General features: G+C 49.9%; 1 protein-coding gene across 9 annotated transcripts in view; it reads left to right on the top strand.

Annotated features, from left to right (window-relative positions):
- LOC142880780 (protein sidekick-2-like) overlaps nucleotides 1-22,781 on the top strand; it is a 194,852-nt gene that overhangs the window by 145,009 nt on the left and 27,062 nt on the right. For all 9 annotated transcript variants that reach the window (XM_076014716.1, XM_076014712.1, XM_076014717.1 and 6 more), the window contains exons 5-21: nucleotides 3,773-3,906; nucleotides 5,411-5,522; nucleotides 6,045-6,235; nucleotides 9,155-9,238; nucleotides 9,382-9,576; nucleotides 11,253-11,369; nucleotides 12,361-12,528; nucleotides 12,880-12,982; nucleotides 14,903-15,079; nucleotides 16,123-16,259; nucleotides 16,645-16,792; nucleotides 17,614-17,754; nucleotides 18,271-18,452; nucleotides 19,214-19,329; nucleotides 20,375-20,573; nucleotides 20,911-21,009; nucleotides 21,646-21,837. In XM_076014716.1, the coding sequence (XP_075870831.1) occupies nucleotides 3,773-3,906; nucleotides 5,411-5,522; nucleotides 6,045-6,235; nucleotides 9,155-9,238; nucleotides 9,382-9,576; nucleotides 11,253-11,369; nucleotides 12,361-12,528; nucleotides 12,880-12,982; nucleotides 14,903-15,079; nucleotides 16,123-16,259; nucleotides 16,645-16,792; nucleotides 17,614-17,754; nucleotides 18,271-18,452; nucleotides 19,214-19,329; nucleotides 20,375-20,573; nucleotides 20,911-21,009; nucleotides 21,646-21,837 (2,495 nt within the window). The remainder of the gene's footprint in view (nucleotides 1-3,772; nucleotides 3,907-5,410; nucleotides 5,523-6,044; nucleotides 6,236-9,154; nucleotides 9,239-9,381; nucleotides 9,577-11,252; nucleotides 11,370-12,360; nucleotides 12,529-12,879; nucleotides 12,983-14,902; nucleotides 15,080-16,122; nucleotides 16,260-16,644; nucleotides 16,793-17,613; nucleotides 17,755-18,270; nucleotides 18,453-19,213; nucleotides 19,330-20,374; nucleotides 20,574-20,910; nucleotides 21,010-21,645; nucleotides 21,838-22,781) is intronic.

Consider the following 22,781-nt stretch of genomic DNA (forward strand, 5'->3'; position numbering starts at 1 on the left):
CTTCTTCTTCTTCTTCTTCTTCTTCTTCTTCTTCTTCTTCTTCTTCTTCTAAACCTCTTTCTGTGGGATCATTTCTTCTTCTCAGCATCACATCAGCTCCCTCAATCGGGAGACGCAGCGGGCCGCTGGGAATCCCTGCTGACCGGCGGGAGGTGAAACAGTGGGTGGAGAAGTGGAAAACTGGATGCTGGTCGACGAGGCTGCTGCTGGAGAACAAAAGCCAGTGATCACTGCGATGGCGTCTCGCTCTCAGGGTCCGTGCTTCCAGCAGCTCTGCAGACGTTAAGGAGATGATTAAAGAGAAAATCGAACCGCTGGCCCAAATGTAACTCGGCACTCGGCTGATGGAACGTTTCTGGAATACTTTTGGATTCATTCTGCTGGAGCGCCTGAGGAGGCCGAGGAAGCTGATTGGATGCATGAGAGCAAACAGTCTGAACTGATGATGACGATGATGATGATGATGATGATGATGATGACAATGATGCAGCTCCAGATTGACTGACTGACTGACGTCCAGCTGCTTTTTGCTTGGATCACTGCATTTCGGCAGTAGGTTTTCTAGTAGGTTCTAGTTCTAGCGTTCTAGTTCTTCTGTTCATCACAAGTGGTTTTTCCTGCTGGTTTTCCAGGAAACTGATTGGATTCAGTTGGATTTAACCTCTCAGTTGGCAGCTCTGGAGCGATGCAGCACGCAACCTTAACCAAAAGAGAAATAACAAACTGAACAGCTGATGGAGGGGGTGGGGCGACTTGCCGTCATCTACTGGGACCAGTATGGAGATCAAACACCTCCAGTAATAACTGGATTCCTCCCAGTAGCGCCAGACTACCTGTGTGATGGATCATCCCAACCAATAGAATCCATCCATCTGGGCTGAAAACACTTTCCTGATGTGAGGAGAAGTGCGTGTTTGGTGCTGGGTTTTTTTTGCAGTTTACTGCGTCCTCAGGCGGGGACGGATGGACGGAGGGACAGACGGAGGTGGATGAGGGAGGCCGGATGGGAAGATCTATGTGGAGGGAGGCGGCCAGGTGGAACGATCTGTCTGCTGGCCAGCAGATAACAAGAAAAAAATATCGATTGTGTCGGCAACAGCGATGGTGGGCGGAGCTGAGATCGAGACAACATGACACCTGGTTCTCGACCCCTTGGGGGGCGCCACCGTAAAAAGAATGGGACTGCCGCTAATTTACTCTGGGGGAGGATGAGTCTTCCTGCTGCAGCAACTTCTGAACGGCTGATTTCATAATCTGGGGCTGATTATGCAGGAGGACGATCGTATCTGAGGATGAGCAGCGGCCAGGGGTGGGGGAATTATGGGGGTGGGGGTGGTTGCTGATCGGGGGGGTCAGCAGACGGTCAATACTTTGGCCTCACTCAGACGGCACCTGACTCATTGTTTACAAATTGTAAATCGATGAGCTCCTAATGATGCTGATCTGCGTTAATTAAAGAGCTGAAATGTTTGCTGGCCTTTTCCAACTGCTCAGATTCAAACTGTGTGCGTGTGCGTGCGTGTGCGTGCGTGTGTGTGTGTGTGTGCGTGTGTGTGGACGCAGACAGATCGAACTCCCAATTGAAGGCGACGAGCAGCTTCTGCATGGCCTCTGTTTTGTTTTTTTTTCCATCGTTCTGTCTCCGTCCAGTGAAAGTGTGCTGAGATCCTTCAGACTGAGGCTCTGTTACGACTCACCTGAGGTGTCAGCAGCCCTGATGCAGTTTACTGCCGGCGGAGAGAGTTTATTATTTCTCCCTGCAGACGGAGAGATGCTCTCTCTCTCTCTCTCTCTCTCTCTCCCTCTCTCTCTCAGAGGAAATGTTCAAAGGCTTTTTTTTTTACTGGACAGAGAGAGAAAAGGAAAAAATGTTTGCTGGTTTTGCAGCTGTGCAGTGATTCAGCAAAAATAAATAATATAAAGGTAGAAGGGTTGAGTTAAGGCCACTGGACTCGTTCTTGTGATCTTGAAGACGTGTCGCCTCGCATCACTTCACTTCTGAAAGGTGTTGGGGAGCACCAGGTAGTAAATAAATAAATAAAATTAATAGCATAAGTAACAGTTTAATCTATCAAATTAGATTTGATTTACTTTTCATGGAAGGCCCTGCTGTCCTCTCTAACAGTCTTCAGTATCAGTCCCCTTCAATCAGACACGCCCATCCTTAACCTCCCCTGCTTGCTCCACCTCATCAATCAGCTGCTTCTGACATCGCACCTTTTGATAGGGCAAGACCACACCCCCAGCCCGTTGGCTCCGCCCTCCGAGGCCACCTCGTTTCAGTCACAAACAGCACAGCATCGGAGGCTGTTTGGTTAGCCCTCTGTTTACTGCCTCCTGCCGTGAACGGTGTGTCAGGATCCTCACCTGGAACAGCGTGTTGTCTCCCCCTACCTGCCAGAGTGGGATTGTCACGGTCCTTGGTTTTGTTGTACCATGTGTTTTGCCATGTGACATGAACCACCTCCTTGTTTGGTGCAACTTCCTGTCCACCTTCTGTTTTCCCGCCATTTTCTCAGCTCACCTGATTCCCATCAGGGCCAATCTGAGGGACGTACTTGAGCCTTTTGCTGTGTCTCAATTCAGGGTCTGCACCCTTCAGAGTACCCAGCCTAGAAGGACGGACCAAACCCCGCCTCCCTGGTCACCACTCGGAACGCTCTAGCCTCCGGCGTATTTCCTACTTTCTTCACCGCCGTTCCCTCCGGCTGGCCAACCCCGGAAGTGACGTTTTTATAGTATCAAGCTAACCATTGGTTCGCCATCTAACGATGTCGTTGGATGATCAAATAAGTAAAATCCTACGTTAAAAACGGGATACTTTATGTGAAACTTCAATACTTAAATTTATATGTCGTGTCTTTGCCAGAACATGCCGCTAATTTCAGCTGACTTCCCAGGATCCTACGATGCTTTGCAGCAGCATGCAAAGCATCATGGGATACACAAGTACGCGAAGGATAGTAGCGGTGCATCCTTGGAATCGGCTAAAACGAGTGCATATTTCCGAGTACGCATCTTGAGCCCTTGAGACCCTTGGGAATTGGGACAAGCCTTCGTGCAGTGCGATGATGCAACTTCCTTTCAAAATGCGTACTTCAAGGATGCAGACCCTGAATTGAGACACAACAACAACTGAGTCTTTGGCAGCTTGGTTTGTCTCATCATCAGGTGCTTGGAAGAACTTGACCATGAGCAGCTAATACACTGTATGATGGAGAATTATTACACCAAATAAATTGGTATAATAAGGGACCCGTCCCTCAAGCTCTGCGTGTGCTCCCTCCTAGCTGATGGACACTGAAGCGACGTGGATTTTGATTCAGCACCACAGCACAAAGTAGAGGGAAGACGCATCGTTTCCTGAGCAGAACTAATTGATTTTTTTTTTTTTCCTCACGCCTGTTCAGACTCCTGTTCGCTTTTTGGCCCGTTTGATCTCAGACCTCGTCTGCCGATTCAGATCTGTCCGTCTGTCTGATTCTGTTTGCCCGTTGGACTTAAAAAAAAAATAAAAATAAAAGGCAAAGAAAAGAAATAAAGGATCTTGATTGCCTCTGATCCACTGGTGGTGCCGCTGACACAGAGTCACGACAGTCAGTTGCCTCCTGGACGTCCTGGGAGGTTTTCTGAACTGTGAAGCTGCTCTGCCAGAGACCAGGGTGGAAAATAACGGTGTGAATGTCAGTTGGAGGTTTTTATAAATAGTGACTCATGGTCCGACTTTCTCAAGAGTTTTGACCAGTGGTGTCCCTGTGTCTCCTCTGAGCAGCGCCATCACGCTGGACAACACGCTGGTCATCCTCTCCACCGTGGCCCCCGACGCCGGCCGCTACTACGTCCAGGCCGTCAACGACAAGAACGGAGAGAACAAGACCAGCCAGCCAATCACACTGTCGGTGGAGAGTGAGTCCCCACACACACACACACACACACACACACAGCAGGGCCTGCAGGAAGCAACCTTCAGCTTCCTGTTTGATGTCTTCACGGCGGCTGTTGCCTCTTTTCTTCCGCGTGGAATTTCAGAAATGTGCAGTCGACACCTGCTGCCGATGACCAGGTGGTATCAATCTGTGCACTGATTGATAGTTGATCACCGTTATTGATAAGCTGAGAATCTTATCAACTTCTATCCGATAAAAGATCTAAATATTTTGTACAATATGCAAAGTACAAGACGAAAAATATTCTATTCATCACCATCAGATAAATGATTGCAAAGTTTGGATATTCAGATATCAGCGGATGATTTATTTCACACTGAAAATCTTCAGACCGTTGCGGCAGACACGGAAAAACTCTGCTGAAAAGTTTCTGTGACAGCGTGAAAACAAGGCATCAGGCAACGGCAGTAACAGCCTGTGGCCAGCAGGAGGAAGATGGTTCCCAACATTAGAAGATAGTTCATGTTCCCCCAGGAGCTTTGCCTTAACTTCAAACAGCATGCTGCCCAAGAGTGGGGAGGGGGTCAAAGGTCAAGAAGGAGGTCAAGAGGCAGTTTGGCTTTTAACTGCAGCAACTTTTTTGCTGCGAAATTTTGCTGCAGTTGTGTTTTGTTTGGTTTTTTTTAGGTCTGCAGTGAGTTTTTCTTTGGGCCAGTTTTAAGTGTTTTTTTTTTTTTTTTAATATGTTTTTAATGCTTTTTTTTTTTAACATTTTCTTTAAAATCCGGGAAAGGAAAGAAAACAGCTGAGAGAGAAGAGAAAATAAAGAGATTTTCAAATCTAATTAATTTTCAAATAATAATAATAATAATAATAGTTTTATTTGTATGGGAAAATAAACATTTAAAACATAGTAACAATATAGATGATAACAGCAGCTCGTGCCACAGTGGTCAGTGATCATCGCAGCACCGCCAGTTCAGCTGCACATGTGACCGCCAGACGTTCAGTGGCAGCTGACCTGAGATGGTTGCCGCCGGGTCACAGCTCCCCCTGTGGCTGCAGCTGACATCGCGAGTCAGTCACCAGCGAGTCCGAGAGCATGATGGGATTGACAGAGCAGCGGTAGTCTGTCACAGACAGCGAACACACACACACCCACACAGGCCTCAGGCTGTTTGACTCTGATGTTCAAAAGGCACACACACACACACACACACACACACACACACACACACACACACACACACAAGTTTATGAGTGTATTTACATATGAAAATTAGTTTTCAGGCTTCACCTTTGTTGTCTGTCAACTGAGTTTCACCAAATTCACACACACACACACACACACACACACACACACACACACACAGTGGGGCCCATCGGGTCATTCTGTTTGTGTGTGTGTGTGTGTGTGCTTTTCACTTTCAATATAACACCACCAGCCAGAGAGTTCAGGAGGTGAAAATGAAACATCTTCACCTGCTCCGTGTGTGCGTGTGTGTGTATGTGTGTGTCTCCAGATGTGGGCGGTCCGGCTGACCCTATTGCTCCCACCATCATCATCGCTCCCAGGAACACCAGCGTGGTCAGCGGCACCTCGGAGGTCACCATGGAGTGTGTGGCCAACGCCAGGTGAACATCCTGCCTCACTCTCACCATGTGGTCCTGCTCCGGTGGCCATGTGAGCCCAGAGCCGGACCACGTGGTGTGATGTCTAGGTCTTTAACTCTGACTGAAAACCTCTCCAGGTCAACAGGAAGCAGTGGAGTTAGCTTTTAGCATATTTTTGGAGTTCACTTTTACCATATTTTTGGTGTTAGCTTTTAGCATATTTTAGGATTTAGCTGTTAGCATATTTTTGGTGTTAGCTTTTAGCATATTTTAGAGCCCTTTGTGACATCACAGAGGGCAGATTCATTGAGCAGTTTAGTGCACACCAAGCAGAAGAGAGAAGAGTATGACAATTTTTAGAATTGAAAAAAAACAACTTATTTTTTAGCTACAACAAAGTTTGTATTTATTACACCTGCAGTGACGTCATTGGTTCTGTCATATTCTGCATGTTCTAATAGACAACACTGCAGCTTTCACTGCAAGAAGCAGCATTTTCTTGTTGACTCACTGTCTCGTCGTTCCAACTCTCAACTCCTCCAGGCCGCTCATCAAGCTCAGCATCACGTGGCGCAAGAACGGCGTGCCGGTGAGCAGCGGCCTGAGCGACTTCAACCGCCGGCTGACGGTCCTCAGCCCGGCGCTAAGCGACGCCGGCTACTACGAGTGCGAGGCTGTCCTCCGCAGCAGCAGCGTGCCGTCAGTCAGCGCTGGGGCCTACCTGCACGTGCAAGGTGAGACAAATCCAGTTGCAGCGGTGGAACAAAGTTTTTGGACGCCCCACGCATGTGTTAAGAATTGGTCTGCAGTTTATTTCAGTGCGGTCCCCAACACTCACTGGCTGCACCTACTGCATCTTCTGCACCTACTGTACAGTCCTGGAAACAAATCTAGAGTACAAGAACTACAATACTTTAATTTTCTTATTTTCACATCAAAATAATTTCCATTTTTTTGTGCGTTTTTGATGCAGCCAAACCTTTTGAAATGCACATATGCATATCGGGCAAATATTTAATCGTCAAATATTTTCCATGAATTTTGCAATTAAATCTTTAATGACAATGACTGGGATTGAGTCAAATTTTACATGTGTCTGATTTTTTTTTTTTTGCCAACTCCTGTATCTCAGCCCCAATGCCATGACAAAGGCCGTGAAATCACAGAGATTCTTTCCAAGATTCCTGCAGCTCAAAACTGGATGTTTCAGAAAATATGACTCTCTTATTTCGTCTCATTGACAATATACAGCAAAATCACCTCCATTTGTTTGTGCGTCTCAGATGCGATGCCAAACCTTTTGGAGACACAAAAAAACGAAAGACATTTATTTAAGCTCTCAGGCTGTTACAGAGTCCATGAAATCACAGAGATTCCTGCAGCTCACTCACTGGAAATGATCCTCAAGTTGTGCTTCTCGTTGTTGCTGCATGTTGTTTTTTTTTTTCATTTTTGCACTAAAACCATATCAAGCACGACGACGACAAAAGAAGAGCTATAATGTGCGTGGCAGCGAACGCTTCCCTTCCACTCCTGACGGGGAAAAAAAAAAAAAAAGAAAACATTCACAGCACCAGCGGCTGGGAACAAAACAGCCTCATCACTCTTCATCTGCATGTTTTTGTTGCTCTCCGAGTCGGCCGCCGTTTTCACGCTTTCCAGACAAATGCGACGGAGCCGCATTATTCCTCAATCGCTCCGCTGCCGTTTCAGCAGCACCGACTTGATGTTTTCAACCGGGGGGGAGGGGGAACAACACAACAACAACACAAGGGTGCAATTATTGCCGCATTGTCTTCAGTGGAAGCCGCTAATGAAAAGGTTTCTACACGCAGTACCAGTTCATGTGTGTGGGGGGCAGCGTTCACGTAGGGCCTGTTCAAAGGCTGCAGCCGCGCGGCGAGGAAGATATAAATAGCTGCGGATGCGCTGGTGGTGCTGACTGAAGTCATGAGGCTGTGATATTGATTCGGAGGGGAGGGTGGGGATGGGGAGGGTGGGGGGGGGTGCTTGGCCCCGGGCGGCTCTTTAATATAACATGGCTCCAGTCGCTTTCGCTCCGTCGCACCTCCCAGACTTTGATGGCTGCGAGGCTGTGATGTGACTCAAAGGACACGGTGCCGCTAACTCCTCTCCCTCTATCCCACCACCCCCCCCCCCTCGCCCCCCCTCCCTCCACCTCGCTTGAAAGGCCGAGCGGGTCAGCTCAGAGGTCGCAAGTTTAAAGAGCGTCAATTACGCCCAGCGGCCAATCACGCGGCCGGATAATGGCCGCTGATTTTGAAGGCGGGAGGACTCGCCGACCTGTTATCGCCTTCTAACGAGGAGCAGGACTCACCTGAAGCTCCCCGAGGCCGAGGGACATCCTGCAGCTTCTCACTTTTCACCGCTGCTCAAATTCCCACTTTTATTTTTGGTGGAAATGTGCCTTTAGGCCTTCTGTGCCTGCGTGGGTTCTCTCCGGGTTCTCGTTCTCTGGCTTCCTCCCACGGTCCAAAAACATTCATGTGGAGGTGAATTGGAAACTCAAAATTGTCCGTAGGTGTGTGTGTGTGTGTGTGTGTGAGTGCGAATGGTTGTTTGTCTCTATGTGGCCCTGAGATGAACTGGCCACTTGTCCAGGGTGTCACTGGAGAGGCTCCAGCAGACCCCCCCCTCCCCGAGACCCTGAGCTCGGGAAGAAGCGGGTATTGAAAACAGATGGAAGGATGGATGGATGGATGGATGGATGGAAGGATGGATGGATGGATGGATAGAAAGATGGGTGGATGGATGGATGCATGGATGGATGGATGGATGGGTGGAAGGATGGATGGATGGATGGATGGATGGATGAATGGATGGATGGAAGGATGAATGGATGGATGGATGGATGGAAGGATGGATGGATGGAAGGATGAATGGATGGATGGAAGGATGGATGGATGGAAGGATGAATGGATGGATGGATGGATGGATGGAAGGATGAATGGATGGATGGATGGAAGGATGGATGGAAGAATGGATTGGTGGATGGATGGATGGATGGATGAATGGATGGATGGATGGAAGGATGGATGGATGGAAGGATGAATGGATGGATGGATGGAAGGATGGATGGATGGATGGATGGAAGGATGAATGGATGGATGGATGATGGATGGATGGATGGATGGGTGGAAGGATGGATGGAAGGATGAATGGAAGGATGGATGGATGGATGGATGGATGGAAGGATGGATGGATGGAAGGATGAATGGATGGATGGATGATGGATGGATGGATGGATGGATGGGTGGAAGGATGGATGGATGGATGGAAGGATGAATGGATGGGTGGATGGATGGATGGATGGATGGAAGGATGAATGGATGGATGGATGGAAGGATGAATGGATGGATGGAAGGATGGATGGATGGAAGGATGAATGGATGGATGGGTGGATGGATGGAAGGATGAATGGATGGATGGATGGATGGATGGATGGAAGGATGAATGGATGGATGGAAGGATGGATGGATGGAAGGATGGATGGATGGAAGGATGGGTGGATGGATGGAAGGATGAATGGATGGATGGATGGAAGGATGAATGGATGGATGGATGGATGAATGGATGGATGGATGGAAGGATGAATGGATGGAAGGTCTTGACGTGTTCTCGTCATTGTGCAGAGCCGCCGCAGTTCATCAAGGAGTCGGAGAGACACATCACAGCCGAGATGGAGAAGGTGGTGGACATCCCCTGCCAGGCGCGAGGTGAGCAGGAAGTGGGCGGGGCCTCAGGCCATCAGAGACATCACTTCCTCCGGCCGCTCTCTCTGGTTTACAAACAGTGAAGAGAAAGCAGAGGAAAAGACACAACTTCAGCTCTGTGTGTGTGTGTGTGTGTGTGTCTGCAGGAGTGCCTCAGCCGGACATTGTGTGGTACAAGGACGCCGTGGCCATCGACCCGGTGAAGACCCCCAGGTACCGGGTCCTGGTTGGCGGCAGCCTGCAGGTCAACGGCCTTCTGCCCGATGACACCGGGATGTTCCAGTGTTTCGCCCGCAACCAGGCGGGAGAAGTTCAGACCAACACCTACCTGGCCGTCACCAGTGAGTCCGCCACTGCCGCCTCCGGTGCCGCCATCGATAGTCACCTGCCCAGAAAAAAACTTTGCTTATCGTTTTTCTCTCAGAACTCCAGCAATAGATTCTTATTTTTACGGCTGGTTATTTGGCTGATTTGAGTCAGCAGCCAGCTGCACCCTCTGAGTTTTTTTTAACCGTAGAACTACAACAAATTACTGTCTGCTCGTTGTATTACTTTCACAATCATTGTGTTGTATATATTCCACAGTCAAGGATATTAGTCAAACTACAGCAAGACGCTTTAATTTCACAGCTGTCATGCCATGAAATTAAGGTGATACAGCAGTTTGTAGCTGTCAGATTGCAGTATTATACTGTCAACAAATTACAGTATTGTAACCGGTATTTCTTTGCTCTTACTGTGAAAGTGATGGTGCTCCGTAGCCAGTCATTTGCTGTAAATTTACACTGACAAAAACACCGTAAAACAGAGTGAAATCCAACTGACATGTAACTGTTGGCTTTTAGGAAACTCTCCTGTTTCAACAAAATGTAAGACTTTATAAGAAAGGATTCTCGGAGAGGTTTTTAGTATTTTCTTGCCATGCATCAGTTGCTGTTACACTTTGTATAATTCATCTGCTCGGACGCGTGTTAATATTTAACGCCGTCTGTGTTTTAAACATTAATTTGACATGGCTTTGGAAGAACAAGTGGGGAGGCTTCACCTCAACACTGTGTCTGCTGTCAAACTAATGTCAGTCTGGATTGGATTTCATTATTATTATCCACCAGCAGGAGCTGCAGAACCACTAGTTTCACTCTGCCGCTGCAGCTGACAAGTCATTTGGCTCCTGCCTGCACTATTTCTACTACCACCAAGACTATTACTGCTGCTGCTGCTGCTGCTGCTGCTGCGCGGCACCTCCAACAACACCTCCGTCTCTCCTCTTCTGTCTCACCCTCCTCCCCCTCTCCTCCACCTACACCTCCTCCCCCTCTCCTCCACCTACTCTCCTTTTCTTCCTCTTCCAGCACATCCTCCTCCTCTTCCTCCTTTGCCAGCACATCCTCCTCCTCCTCCTCCTCCTCCACCAACTCTTTCTCGTCGTCGTCCTCCTCCTCATCTCCTCCTCTTCTTCCACTTCCACCTCCACCTCTTCCCACCTTCACCCTCCTCCAGCACCACCTCCTCATCCATCACTACCTCCCTCCTCTTCCAGCATCTCCACCTCCTCCTCCTCCTCCTCCTCCACCTCCTCTGAGGATTAATGCAGTTTCCTATCATCATCAAGATAAAACCAAGTCTTTGATTTATGTCGTATCTCCAACAGGAGACTTTATTTATCTACATATTGTCTTTTTTTCCGCTGTTTGTTCTTCGACCCTCTTGTCATTTCTTTTCACCCCATCTCTTCCTGAGCCCGGCTACTATCTCTCTGGCTGCTGCCGTGAAAAATAGAGCAGCGGCCACGGCAGACAGGTGTGGCAGCGAGGTGAAGGAATAAACAGGACAAAACATCCAGTGGAAACAGAGAAGCTGCAAGCCGTCGCTTCTGAGAGAGAGAGGGAGAAAGAAATAGTGTTTGGAGTGGAGCTCGGCCGCCTGCCGCCGGCTACTCCCTCACCTCTGACCCCTCCTCCTCCTCCTCCTCGCTGCCGCTCTGCTCGCTCTTTAACTCGGCCCCCCTGTTTGTCAGGTATCGCACCCAACATCACGGCCGGACCTGCCGACAGCACCGTGATCGACGGCATGTCAGTCATCCTGCACTGTGAGACCTCTGGAGCCCCTCGGCCGGCCATCACCTGGCAGAAAGGTAGCAGGCAGGCACACACACACACACACACACACACACACACACACACACACACACACACACACACACACACACGGTGGGATATCATTGGATTCCTGCAGCAGGATTTAGTCCAGGCTGGATGTAGTAAAACACTCCCTGAATTGTCAAGTTTAGATTTTCTTTGAATCCATCTTCAAAGGTTCCGGTCAGGAAATAGGTTTAGTATCAGACCAATAAGGAAGCTGAGAGGTAAAAAGGAAAAAAACAAGGTCAGAATGAATGTGATTTCCAGGAGAGCAGTAGCGCTACAACGTCCACAGCATTACGTTCATGAAATTCTAATTTCCACAGACGGGGCTGAACAAAGTCTTCAGGCACACAGATGGAAACATGGGAAACCATTATTTTCTATCTCTACATTGTCTGTAATTGTCACGCCTAATTTCGCTATAGAGCACTCTTCAATTCTTCCACAGTTGTGACGACTGCGTAACAACAGACGTTAAGCTTTCGAAGACACTCACACCTCTGCTGTGATTGAGGACGTGCAGTTGTGCGTATGACTCTCAATGGAAATCTAATTCTGGCAGACTCACTGTAGTTCAGCTCCGTCCACATCCTCAAGTTCCTCCTTCTCCCACAACAGCAACAGCTTAGAATGGAAAACAAAGATGTGACAGTGGGTGAAATATGAGGTCAAATCAATGTTTTTGGGCAAAATGGGATTTTACCTCCAGACAGTTTGTGTCTTCCGAATAATCGAGTTGTATCTTTAAGTAGGCAGGGGAATCATGTAAATTCTCGACCTGCGATAATGATAATATTACAATACAGAAATTCTGTGATTATCAATATATTGTGTATAGTCTTTGTCTATGTCACTTGTCCCATCCACTGCAAACTAAAGCCAAAGGCATCTCATCAGCTCCAGCATGGCTAAACGTCTTGAAAAATGAGTTTCTATGGGATGACAGAACTTCCAAACCTCCCCTCCCACCTCCTCCTCCAGGTGAGCGGGTCCTGGCCAGCGGCTCGGTCCAGCTGCCCCGCTTCACCCTGCTAGAGTCGGGCAGCCTGCTCATCTCGCCGTCGCACATCTCCGACGCCGGCACCTACACCTGCATGGCCAGCAACTCCAGGGGCATCGACGAGGCCTCGGCCGACCTGCTGGTGTGGGGTGAGTGAGTCGGCAACGGCAGCAACACTCCCGTTTCGCTTTTTAAAAAAAAATTAAATGAAGAAATAAATAAAAACACACTCAGCATTCCGCCGCAGGCTTTTTTTTTAATGTCATCAGAGCCAAACGCGCTGCTGTGCGAGTCATCGCCGGCTTTTATTGTCAGAGCGAAGCCATCAAGAAGCAAAACGCAATCAGGCAGCGTGTCATCGCAGCTCAAATGACTTTTTCATACCTTTTGAATTTTTTCTTTTTTTTGCGAAATGTTCTTTGTTATTTCCACCTTCCTGCTGCTTTCTTCACACTCTGATTCACCGTCTCCTCCTCGTCCTCCTCTTCCTCCACCGGCAGCTCGCACCAGGATCACCACGCCTCCTCAGGACCAGAGCGTCATCAAGGGGACCAAGGCCGTCATGACCTGCGGCGTGACCCACGACCCCAGCGTCTCAGTGCGGTGAGCACCCGGCCCGTTCATTTCAACAGAGTTCAACAGTTGTTCAGCCAGCGCATACAAGAAAGACAGTAAACACAAAAAGTACTCCGGTACATGACATCTGCCCCCCATAGAGCATGTAGGAGTCGTGTCACTTCCCATCAGGACACATCAGCCAATCAGAGCGAGCCGTTACGAGATAACGTGACGTCATGCTATGACAATAAAACTATTTTCCCTGGATTTTCTGGTCTTTAGAAATTTTGTTTAAGGTCAAATGTCGTCCGGTCAGACATTTTACAGGCCTTTATTTTTTGTATTTTTGGGGGGGAAATGCTTTTTGGGCTCCATATGGTCTTTGGGCTGCAGTACCTTAAGTGGCCACTAGACAAATTGCGAGGGGGGGCGCTATGTTTCCATGACGCCTTCCAGCTGAAATGTAAAAACAAACAGTTACAACTGCAAACAGCAGCTCCTCTTATGGCAGAATACATATATATATATAGGAGTAAAATATACTTATATATGTATATACACATATTTAAGTATATTTTACTCCTAATTTCAGCAATGATTGCAGTTCTTGGGGATGTTTTGGTGATATTTGTATTTGTAACGGCCTCCTGCTGGCTCTCATTGATGTGCACTTAGACGTCGACAACAGCAGCAACAGTGGGGAGATGATTTCTGCAGCTGACACTCCACAGGCCATTCTTGTTAGTTTGATGCCTTTGCTGTGTGTGTCTGTGCGCGTGCGTGTGTGTGTGTGTTTGATCTTTCCCGCCTCGTAGTGTTACCGACAGAATCCGGCTTCATGCTTTTAAAGGTCCACGTCGTCAGGAGAAAACACGGGAGTCTCAGGTTTCCCGAGCACAAAAGGACCGCGTCTTGTTAAGAGCTGCTTTGGTTCGACACCTTAATAAGTCGATATCAGAGCTAACAGTGAGCGGTGTTACAGCACTTATTGCCTCTTCTCCGCACCTTTGCTTGTTAATTAGTCGTCCGCTACCCCGAGTGCCGGGTATTTATTATTTACCTCCCTGCTTCTTATTCTGCCTTGCTGCAGCGCTGTGCCTTCCCTGCAGGGGTGTTCAGGCTTCAAACGAACGCTCAGGAAAAAAAAAACAAACTCATAAACATATGCAGTGGAATATAAACAGCCACAGAGTGCAGAGAGGCGCGTCCCAAAGCTGCTGCGCAGGCAAAAAAAGAAAAAAAAAAAAATGCGACCGTGCGTGAACGCACAGAGGACTCCAGCAGAACTTCCTGCAGTCTGAGCCGCAGGACAGACAGCCAATGGCTGTGCAGCCCCTCTGACTGGATATGAATAAAGACAGGCGGAGTCACGGTGACGTCACCCGCTGGTTCGGAAGCCTCAAAGTCGTTTTCAAGGTCAGCGGCGACAGTTGGAGCTTCTGGTTCTGTTTTGAAAGCGCAAGATTCCATTTTTGGATGTGTGGGCGGTGCCAGAGGAGGTGAGGAGATGTGATTGGAGCAGGAGTGCAGCGTGTTAATGTGCAGCCCTGGTGGCGTGAGGGGAGTAAGGGGGAGGAGTCACACAGGGGCCAGCCTCTTCTGATTGGGCCAAATCACAAGACACAGTCTAAAGAGTTGGATAGTAGTCCAGCAGGGGGCGACGTGCATACATCTGGATCAACTGTTGGTGGTGGTGGTGATGATGATGGTGGTGGCGGTGATGATGATAGTGATTATCATGATAATAATGATGATGATGATGACGATGATGATGATGATGATGATGATGACGATGATGATAGTGATTATCATGATAATGATGGTGGTGATGGTGATGATGATGATGATGATGATGGTGGTGGCGGTGATGATAGTGATTATCATGATAATGATGATGGTGGTGATGATGACGACGATGACGATGATCATGATGATGATGATGAAGCTTCTGTCCCTGTATTCCAGCCATGTGTGGGAGAAGGAAGGCTCCCCGGTCAACGTCCACTCCTTCCCTCGGATGCGCCTGGAGGCCGACGGGACGCTCCACATCTCCCAGACCTGGTCGGGTGACATCGGCACCTACACCTGCAGAGTGACGTCCGTCGGCGGCAACGACTCCCGCAGCGCGTACCTCCGTGTCAGGTAACCGCCGCTCTCCTCAGGAGTGGGAGTAGGTGGGAGGTCAGGGGGGTGTGGTCTCAGACCGGGAGGTGCAGGTGGAGGTTGGTGCTGCTCAGTCAGAAGTCTGGCGATGAGCTGCCGGCTGAAGGTTCTTCAAGTTTGTCCAACTTTCTGACTTCAGAAGCCACATCTTGGAAGTTTCTGATGACAGAAGCCAGAAACTGTTCACAGACCTTTCTCCCTATCTCCTCCTCCACTTCTTCTTTCTCCTCCTCCTCATCTCTCCCTTTTGTCCACCTCAATCTCTTCTTTCTCCCCTCTTTTCCTGTTCTCTTCCTCTCTTTTTTCTCCTCCTCCTCTCTCCTCTACTCCTCCTGTGTCTTCCTCTTCCACCCTCCTCCTCTCTTCTCCTCCTCCTCCTAAATTAAACAGCCACAAGTCCACAATGATCCAGGAGCAGCTCTCACTATCACACTGACTCCTCTGATCAACTCCACCTAACACCTCCACACACACCTCCACCCCTGTGGCTCCACGTGTGAATGGACTTTCTATCTGAAACCATCTTGAAGATAGTCAGAAGTGGTGCTGCTGTTTGCTGCGGTTGTGGTGCGTCACTGATGTGGGCGACTGTGTTCCAGTGATGGATGGATGGTTTCTCTTCTCTTTGTCCTCCTCGCCGTCTCAACCTGCCGTCTGTCTGCAGCACATTCACAGCCAGCGATCTGTTCTCAGCTTATCTGAGTTTATGGCTGAACGCATTAATGATGCTCGGCTCTGGCCCTGTTTACTTGTGTCTCTTTGTCTTTGGGTGTGTGTGTGTGTGTGTGTGTGTGTGTGTGTGTTTTTCTCTCCCTCCTATCCATCTTCCGTGTGTCTTTCCATCCTGACGATATCCATCTCGCTCTGTTTGCCCCACGTTTTGACAAGGAGGCTCCGCCCACGTTTCATCACCTGTCCCACTGATCTCTTTGTCAGCAGCCGCTCAGACGGAGCTCCCGGCGGAGATGCGTGCGTTACTTATTCCATTGTTGCGTTGTTGTTGTGCTTGTGTCTCCCTGCAGGCAGCTGCCTCATGCCCCTGAGAACCCCACCGCCGTGCTGAGCTCGTCGGAGAGGCGGGCCATCGACCTGGCGTGGGCCAAGCCCTTCGACGGCAACAGTCCTCTGCTCCGCTACATCCTGGAGGTGTCGGAGAACAGTAGGTTCCTCGCACACTGACGCAGCTTCGGAACCTCAAAACTGTAATAACAAGCGCGGTCAACATATAGGGGAGTATCGATTGCATCCGCCGCAGCAACATTTCTCGCACTCGCGTCTGTTATGCATCAGCTTTATTTATTTGTTTATTTATTTCATTTCCAATTTGAATTTTAAATGACGACCCGCCGTGACAACATGATCGCTGAGGCAGGAGTAAAGAGAAACTGCACAAAGCACTCAGAGTGTTGGAATCCTTTTTCCGCGCAACAAATGCTAATTTGGCAGAAGCGAGTTGCCACGGCGACGGCATCGGATGTCTGCTGAAGAAGCTCTTCTTCTCTCCCCCCCCTCCCCACCCCCCCACCCCACCCCACCCCCGGCAGACGCCCCCTGGGCCGTCTTGCTGGCCAGCATCGAGCCCGAGTCGGCGGCGGTGACGGTCAACGGTCTGATCCCGGCTCGCTCCTACCAGTTCCGCCTGTGCGCCGTCAACGACGTGGGGAAGGGCCAGTTCAGCAAGGAGACGGAGCGGTGAGCTGCCACATGGCTGACCACATGGCACGTCCTGCCAGCGAGTCACGGCTTTTCGCTCGTTGTTTTTTGTTCTCCCTGGAGACTCCGAGCAGAAATTCTTCCAAATATCTGAAAGCCTGAACGCGAAATCCACCAGCTGGTAGTTTATTCTGGAAGCAACAGCCTGACTGATCCCTGAGCCGGTCAGGAGGGCACACACACATACACGCACCATGCACTCTAACACCGACCAAAATCTCACATCCTGTCTGGGATTTAGGTTCCTACCAAGCCCCCTCCATCCAACATGGCTCCCGGTCTTTTCAGTGTACTGTTTCTCACCCAGCACATACGACGAGAAAGTCTTTGGCTTCCGCACTATGCGGCTCCATAGAGCATGTAGCAGTAGCGTCACTTCCCATCATGCCTCTGTAACTCCCGTGACACATCGAGATGCAGCAACACGTGCAATGCTGCGACGTCACACTGGAAATAACACTATTTTCTGGGGAATTCCTTCCCTTTATATTTTTTTCAAATTATTAAAAGTCAATGACTTAAACATTTACAATAGAAAGATTTATTATGGACCGCGTTTTAGGTCAAAGGTCGTTTTGTCAGCCGTTTTACGTCTGTTTGTATTGCGGTCTAATGGGGGAAAATGCTTTCTGGGCCAGATGGGTTTGGGCTGCAGTACTTCAAGTGGCCACTGGAAAAGACCCTCCTCCTCCTCAACTGGGATTCTTGCCGACTAGTATGAGTTGTATTACGAGTGTCGCTGGACTGGACGTTCTGCTGCCTGATCAACTGACAAACTCTCCCGTCTCCGCCTCTCTCAGCGTGTCGCTACCCGAGGAGCCGCCTAGCGCTCCTCCGCAGAACGTCATCGCCAGCGGCCGCACCAACCAGTCCATCATGATCCAGTGGCAGCCGCCGCCAGAGAGCCACCAGAACGGCCTGCTGAGAGGCTACACCGTCAGGTAGGAGGCACTGCAGGAGCTCCACCTTGGTTTTCTTCCCAATCATCTGGGAAGGTCCAACAGTGCATCAATTTTCAGCTGCAGGCTGTAAACAGAGGGAGAAATGTGCAGTTTTTTTTTTTTTTTTTTTTTATTAATTATGCGACCGTGTGGTTGTGGATAAAAAGTAAAAATCTGAACAAAAAAGCTGAAATGGGACCTTCAATGCAGACCTGAAGATAAGTGAAAGTTATAACGGCTGCTGAAAACCAATGACAGTTGAGTTGGAGATTTTTAAAGGATTCCGTCGATATGCAGACCGTCAATGAAACAAACTGTAAATCCTGTAAACGGGTCATCAGCTTGAGTCTCAGCATCTTGGTGAAACTGCAGGTGTTCCATCCACCTGTTCACTACTGGGGCTCTGTCTCCCCCTAGCAGGTCGTCTAGTGTACTGCAAGTCCTGCATCCAATGATGACCAATGTATAAAACTGTGTGTGTGTGTGTGTGTGTGTGTGTGTGTGTGTGTGTGTCAGGTACCGGCTGACTGGGCTGCCGGTGGACAACCAGATCAGGAACATCTCCAGCCCGGACGTGACCAACCTGCTGCTGGAGGACCTCATCATCTGGACCAACTACGAGATCGAGGTGGCCGCCTACAACGGCGCCGGTCTGGGCGCCTTCAGCCACAAGGTCACCGAGTGGACGCTGCAGGGAGGTGAGATCACGTCTGGCCATGTCACACACACACACACACACACACGCATTCGATTCCTCACTTTGCCGAGCAGGAAGGTTCTAAATCCTTGAAGTTCTCAGAAAACACTTCCCGCTTGGCTCCCAGTTGTTGTTGTTGGTGTCTTTTCTGTCCGTCTGTCTGTCCGTCTGTCTGTCTGTCTGTCTGTCTGTCTGTCTGTCTGGTGTCCTGAGATGCTTCCGCTTCTAAAATCCGGCGCCAGCACGAGGCATTTAATCTTCACAAAGTTGCCGGCGTGACGTCCTGCTGTAATCCAGCAGCAGCTCTCACACTCACAGGCCCTCAGAGATCCACCTGTCAGCTGCCCAGTCACACTGATGGAGGGACCTGCTGCCACCTGCAGAGCTGCAGATCGATGATCACAACAACACACACACTCATACACGCACACGCACACCTTCACTCACACACACACAGACTCACACGCACTCACTCACACACAGACACAGACTCGCTCTTTCTTTCACACACAGACAGACTCACAAACACACACACACACTGTCACACACAGACAGACAGACTCACAAACACACACACACACACACACACACACACAGACACACATACACACCTTCACTCACTCACACACAGACAGACTCACACACTCTATCTCTCTCTCTCACACACACACACACACTGGGCAGACCTGTTGTCACACCCCCCTGCTTCCTTACCTCACCCCCCCACCTCCCCCCCTCTCTCTCTCCCTGTCACTCGCCCAGTGCCCACCATCGCCCCCGGCAACGTCCAGGCCGAGGCCATCAATTCCACCGCCATCCGTTTCACCTGGACGGCCCCCAACCCTCAGTTCATCAACGGCATCAACCAGGGCTACAAGGTCAGTGTCCAAGGTCACGACCCACACCTGCCAGAGGTCAACTCGTCCCGCCCCCGAGACGGAGAGAGAGAGTGTGGGGGGTTGGCGCTGTGTGAAGGATGGATCTGCTCTTCCCATTTCTCAGTGGCAGGTCACCTGATCCTGATCCGTCCCACCGTCTTCAGCTGATTTATGGCGAAGCTGATTCGCCGCCCTGACAAATGCCTGCGTTACTTTGTCACAGTCGGCAGAGTGTCGCCCGCTCGCTCCTTCACGTCATCCACTTCCACCACTCGGTCTGAATCATTAAGTCACATGGAGTCTTCATCACTATGTAATTATGTGGTGGGGGTGCGGGGGGGGGGGGCACTGGGTGGACGAACCGAAGGCAGCGGCGGACACGGAACAGGAAGGGAAAGATCGGGGCTCTGACCTCTGACCCCTGCTGGTAGCTAGTTGGAACGTGTCATGGGGGGGCAACGGCCCAAAACTGCCTGGAGGAGAAAAATCAGTCAGTCAGTGAACAGCAAGAGAGAGAGGGAGAGATGGAGGGAGAGAGGGAGGGAGGGAGGGACGGGGGGGCGGGGGGGGTCATGTGACTGGCTTCCCTTCACTCATCAGTTGGCCGATCGATCTGCCTTTTTGTGGGAGCGAGATGGTTCCAGACTCATCAGCATGTCGGGACACGATCAGAACCTTCAGCTGGACCTCCTCCCCCATATCCTCTCTTTCTCTCCCTCTCTCTACCCCTTCTCCTCCTCCTCACGCTTCCCCTCCTCCTCCCTCCCCTCTCCCCTTCCTCCTCTTCCTGTTCCCCCTCCCCTTCTCCTCCTGCTCTTCATCTCCTCGTCTCCTCCACTTCCTCCTCTTCCCCCTTCCTGCCCCTCCTCCTCTTCCTTCCTCCTCCACCTCCACCCCCCCACAACCCCTTCCTACTCCCCCTCCTCCTCTTCCTGTTCCCCCTCCCCTCCTCTTTCTGCTCTTCATCTCCTCGTCTCCTCCGCTTCCTCCTATCTTCACACCCCCACGTCCTCCTCCTCCTCTCACTCTGCTCTCTGCTCTCCAGCTGCTGGCCTGGGAGCCTCGCCGGGAGCAGCAGGAGGTTTCCATGGTGACGGTGCGGCCCAACTTCCAGGACAGCGTCCACGTGGGCCTGGTGACGGGCCTGAAGAAGTTCACCCAGTACTTGACTTCGGTGCTGTGCTTCACCACGCCCGGCGACGGCCCCCGCAGCCCCGCCCGGGCCGTGAGGACGCACGAGGACGGTGGGTGGCTTCGTGTCGCTGCTGAGAACTTCCTGCGGGCCGCATTTATTTATTATTCATGCAGATCTCCTGGGAGGAGGAGGAGGAGCGCTAATGACCGCAGCCGGCCAGGAGGCTGCTAATTGGGACGCTCCTTTAGAGATTATTAGTTTGAGAAAAGTTAAATTCGCCCAAATGTTTTTGTCAACGTACAGTTTTGCCGGCAATTAGCTTGTTTATTGCACATCTTATCCTGGTAAACACATTTTTTTTAAAAATGCAGAAGCTGTCGCCTCGAAGCTGTGGTTCTGCTCCACGCTGGGTGTTTAATCTCCTGCTGGTCCTCCTTCTCCAACAGCCCCAGGAGCTGTGGGTCACCTGAGCTTCACCGAGATCCTGGACACCTCGCTCAAGGTCAGCTGGAGCGAACCCGGCGAGAAGAACGGCGTCCTCACAGGTACCACGTCTTGCTGTCAGGAAACATCACAGGACGGCTGGTTCACTGCTGGGAGATCAAGATGAAGCCCAGTTTAGATGAAGCTTGGATGTTCTGTAAACTGGGTTTCAACCAGTTTGCAGAGCAACAAGGGCGTAGGCAGACTCACCTACTGGTACCTGAACGCAGCACGGCAGGGATTCACGAAATTATTCAGCTTCGTGCAGAACAAAAGCCCAGCGGTGATGTTACAGTAACATCCCCAGTGTTCGTAAAGGTCGACGTTCTAGCGCCACCTTCCAGAGTGTTTTTTTTCTTTTTTCCCAGATCACTCGTCAAAGTGCTGCTGCTGCTGCTGCTCTGAGGCGTGTGAAATTATTGATTTGGCCAGAAATGCAGCCTAATGTCTTATGCAACTGCATGAAAAAAGAGCCGCTAGCCAAAAAGCTAATTGCATTACCTTGGAGTGTGTGTGCGCGTGTGTGTGTGTGCGTGTGTGTGTGTGTGTGTGTGTGTGTGTGTGTGTGTGTGTGTGCGCGCGTGTGTGCAGCGGGCGGCATAATCACAGACTGATTCAATTTCTGATGAAGTTAATTTAATATTTCTCCTCGCTCGCCCACTCTCGCAGCCTCACTCTCTCTCCTCGCTGCTCCTCAGGTTACAGGATCTCATGGGAGGAATTCAACCGGACCAACACCCGGGTCACCCACTACCTAGCCAACGTCACCCTGGACTACAAAGTGACGGGGCTGACCGCCCTCACCACCTACACCATCGAGGTGGCCGGCATGACCTCTAAGGGTCAGGGTCAAAGGTCGTCCTCCACCATCTCCTCCGGCGTCCCACCAGGTCAGACATGTGACAGACTCTGACCCTGCTGTTGCTGACGGTCACAGCAGTGCTCCAGTGTGTTGTTGTGTTTGTTGAGCTTTGCTTGAAATCGATTCACCACCAGGGGACCCACTGAGTCGTTTCCCAGTGACCCAGAATGAGTCGTCCCCCTCCAAATGCACAAAAAGAAAATCGATCAGAACCCTCGTGGTGTCGTCGTCGGCTGAGGGCTGTTACGGCAGCTCTTCACTCTTTGAGTCTTTTTCAAACTTTTTGAGTCCATTTCCTACGGAAGCACTTTGCTGCCACCCGAGAATAAAAAAGTGGCTCAGTATCACGTTAGAACGTGAAAGTATCCCGTTTTTATGTGATCATTTTCACGTTATAACGTGATATTAAGGGGTCATTTAAAAAAACGCTTCAAACCAAAAACACCGATCAATCGTAGCCAAATTTCGTGTGGACATGATTGTAATGTGTCACGATCATAACGTGAAAATGATCACGAAATAATGTGATAGTTTCACGTTTTCACGTGATAATTATCGCGTTACTTTGTGATAGTTTTATGTTACAAAGTGAGACTGAGCCCTGATTTTTTTTTTTTTTTTGTTCTTGGATGTGCTTCTATAATTTCTAACTTATTTGAGTCCCTTTCTATATTTTTTGAGTCCTTTTATAACTTTCAGTATTTTTCTAACTTTTTGAACCTTTTTCAAAAATTGTAAGTGTTTTTCTGACTTTTTCTTTGCTCAGCTCACAGTAATTCTGTGATGACTTAACTTTCCGGCCCGTCATAGGACGATAAAGGCTCGTGTCGTCGTATTCACTGATATTGCAGGTGCACGTTGCATTTGAAGCCGCATCACGTTAGCAGAGACGCTATGCTGTCCCTGTGTGGGAGCGATGGCCTTTAGAGGGCGCTGCTCTACGTGATCTGTGTCACTGTGCAGGTGTAACGA

The sequence above is a fragment of the Nelusetta ayraudi genome, unplaced genomic scaffold (genome assembly GCF_046127955.1).
Source record: "Nelusetta ayraudi isolate G7.1 ecotype Tasmania unplaced genomic scaffold, CSIRO-AGI_Nayr_v1 ptg000172l, whole genome shotgun sequence".
Lineage (NCBI taxonomy): Eukaryota > Metazoa > Chordata > Actinopteri > Tetraodontiformes > Monacanthidae > Nelusetta > Nelusetta ayraudi.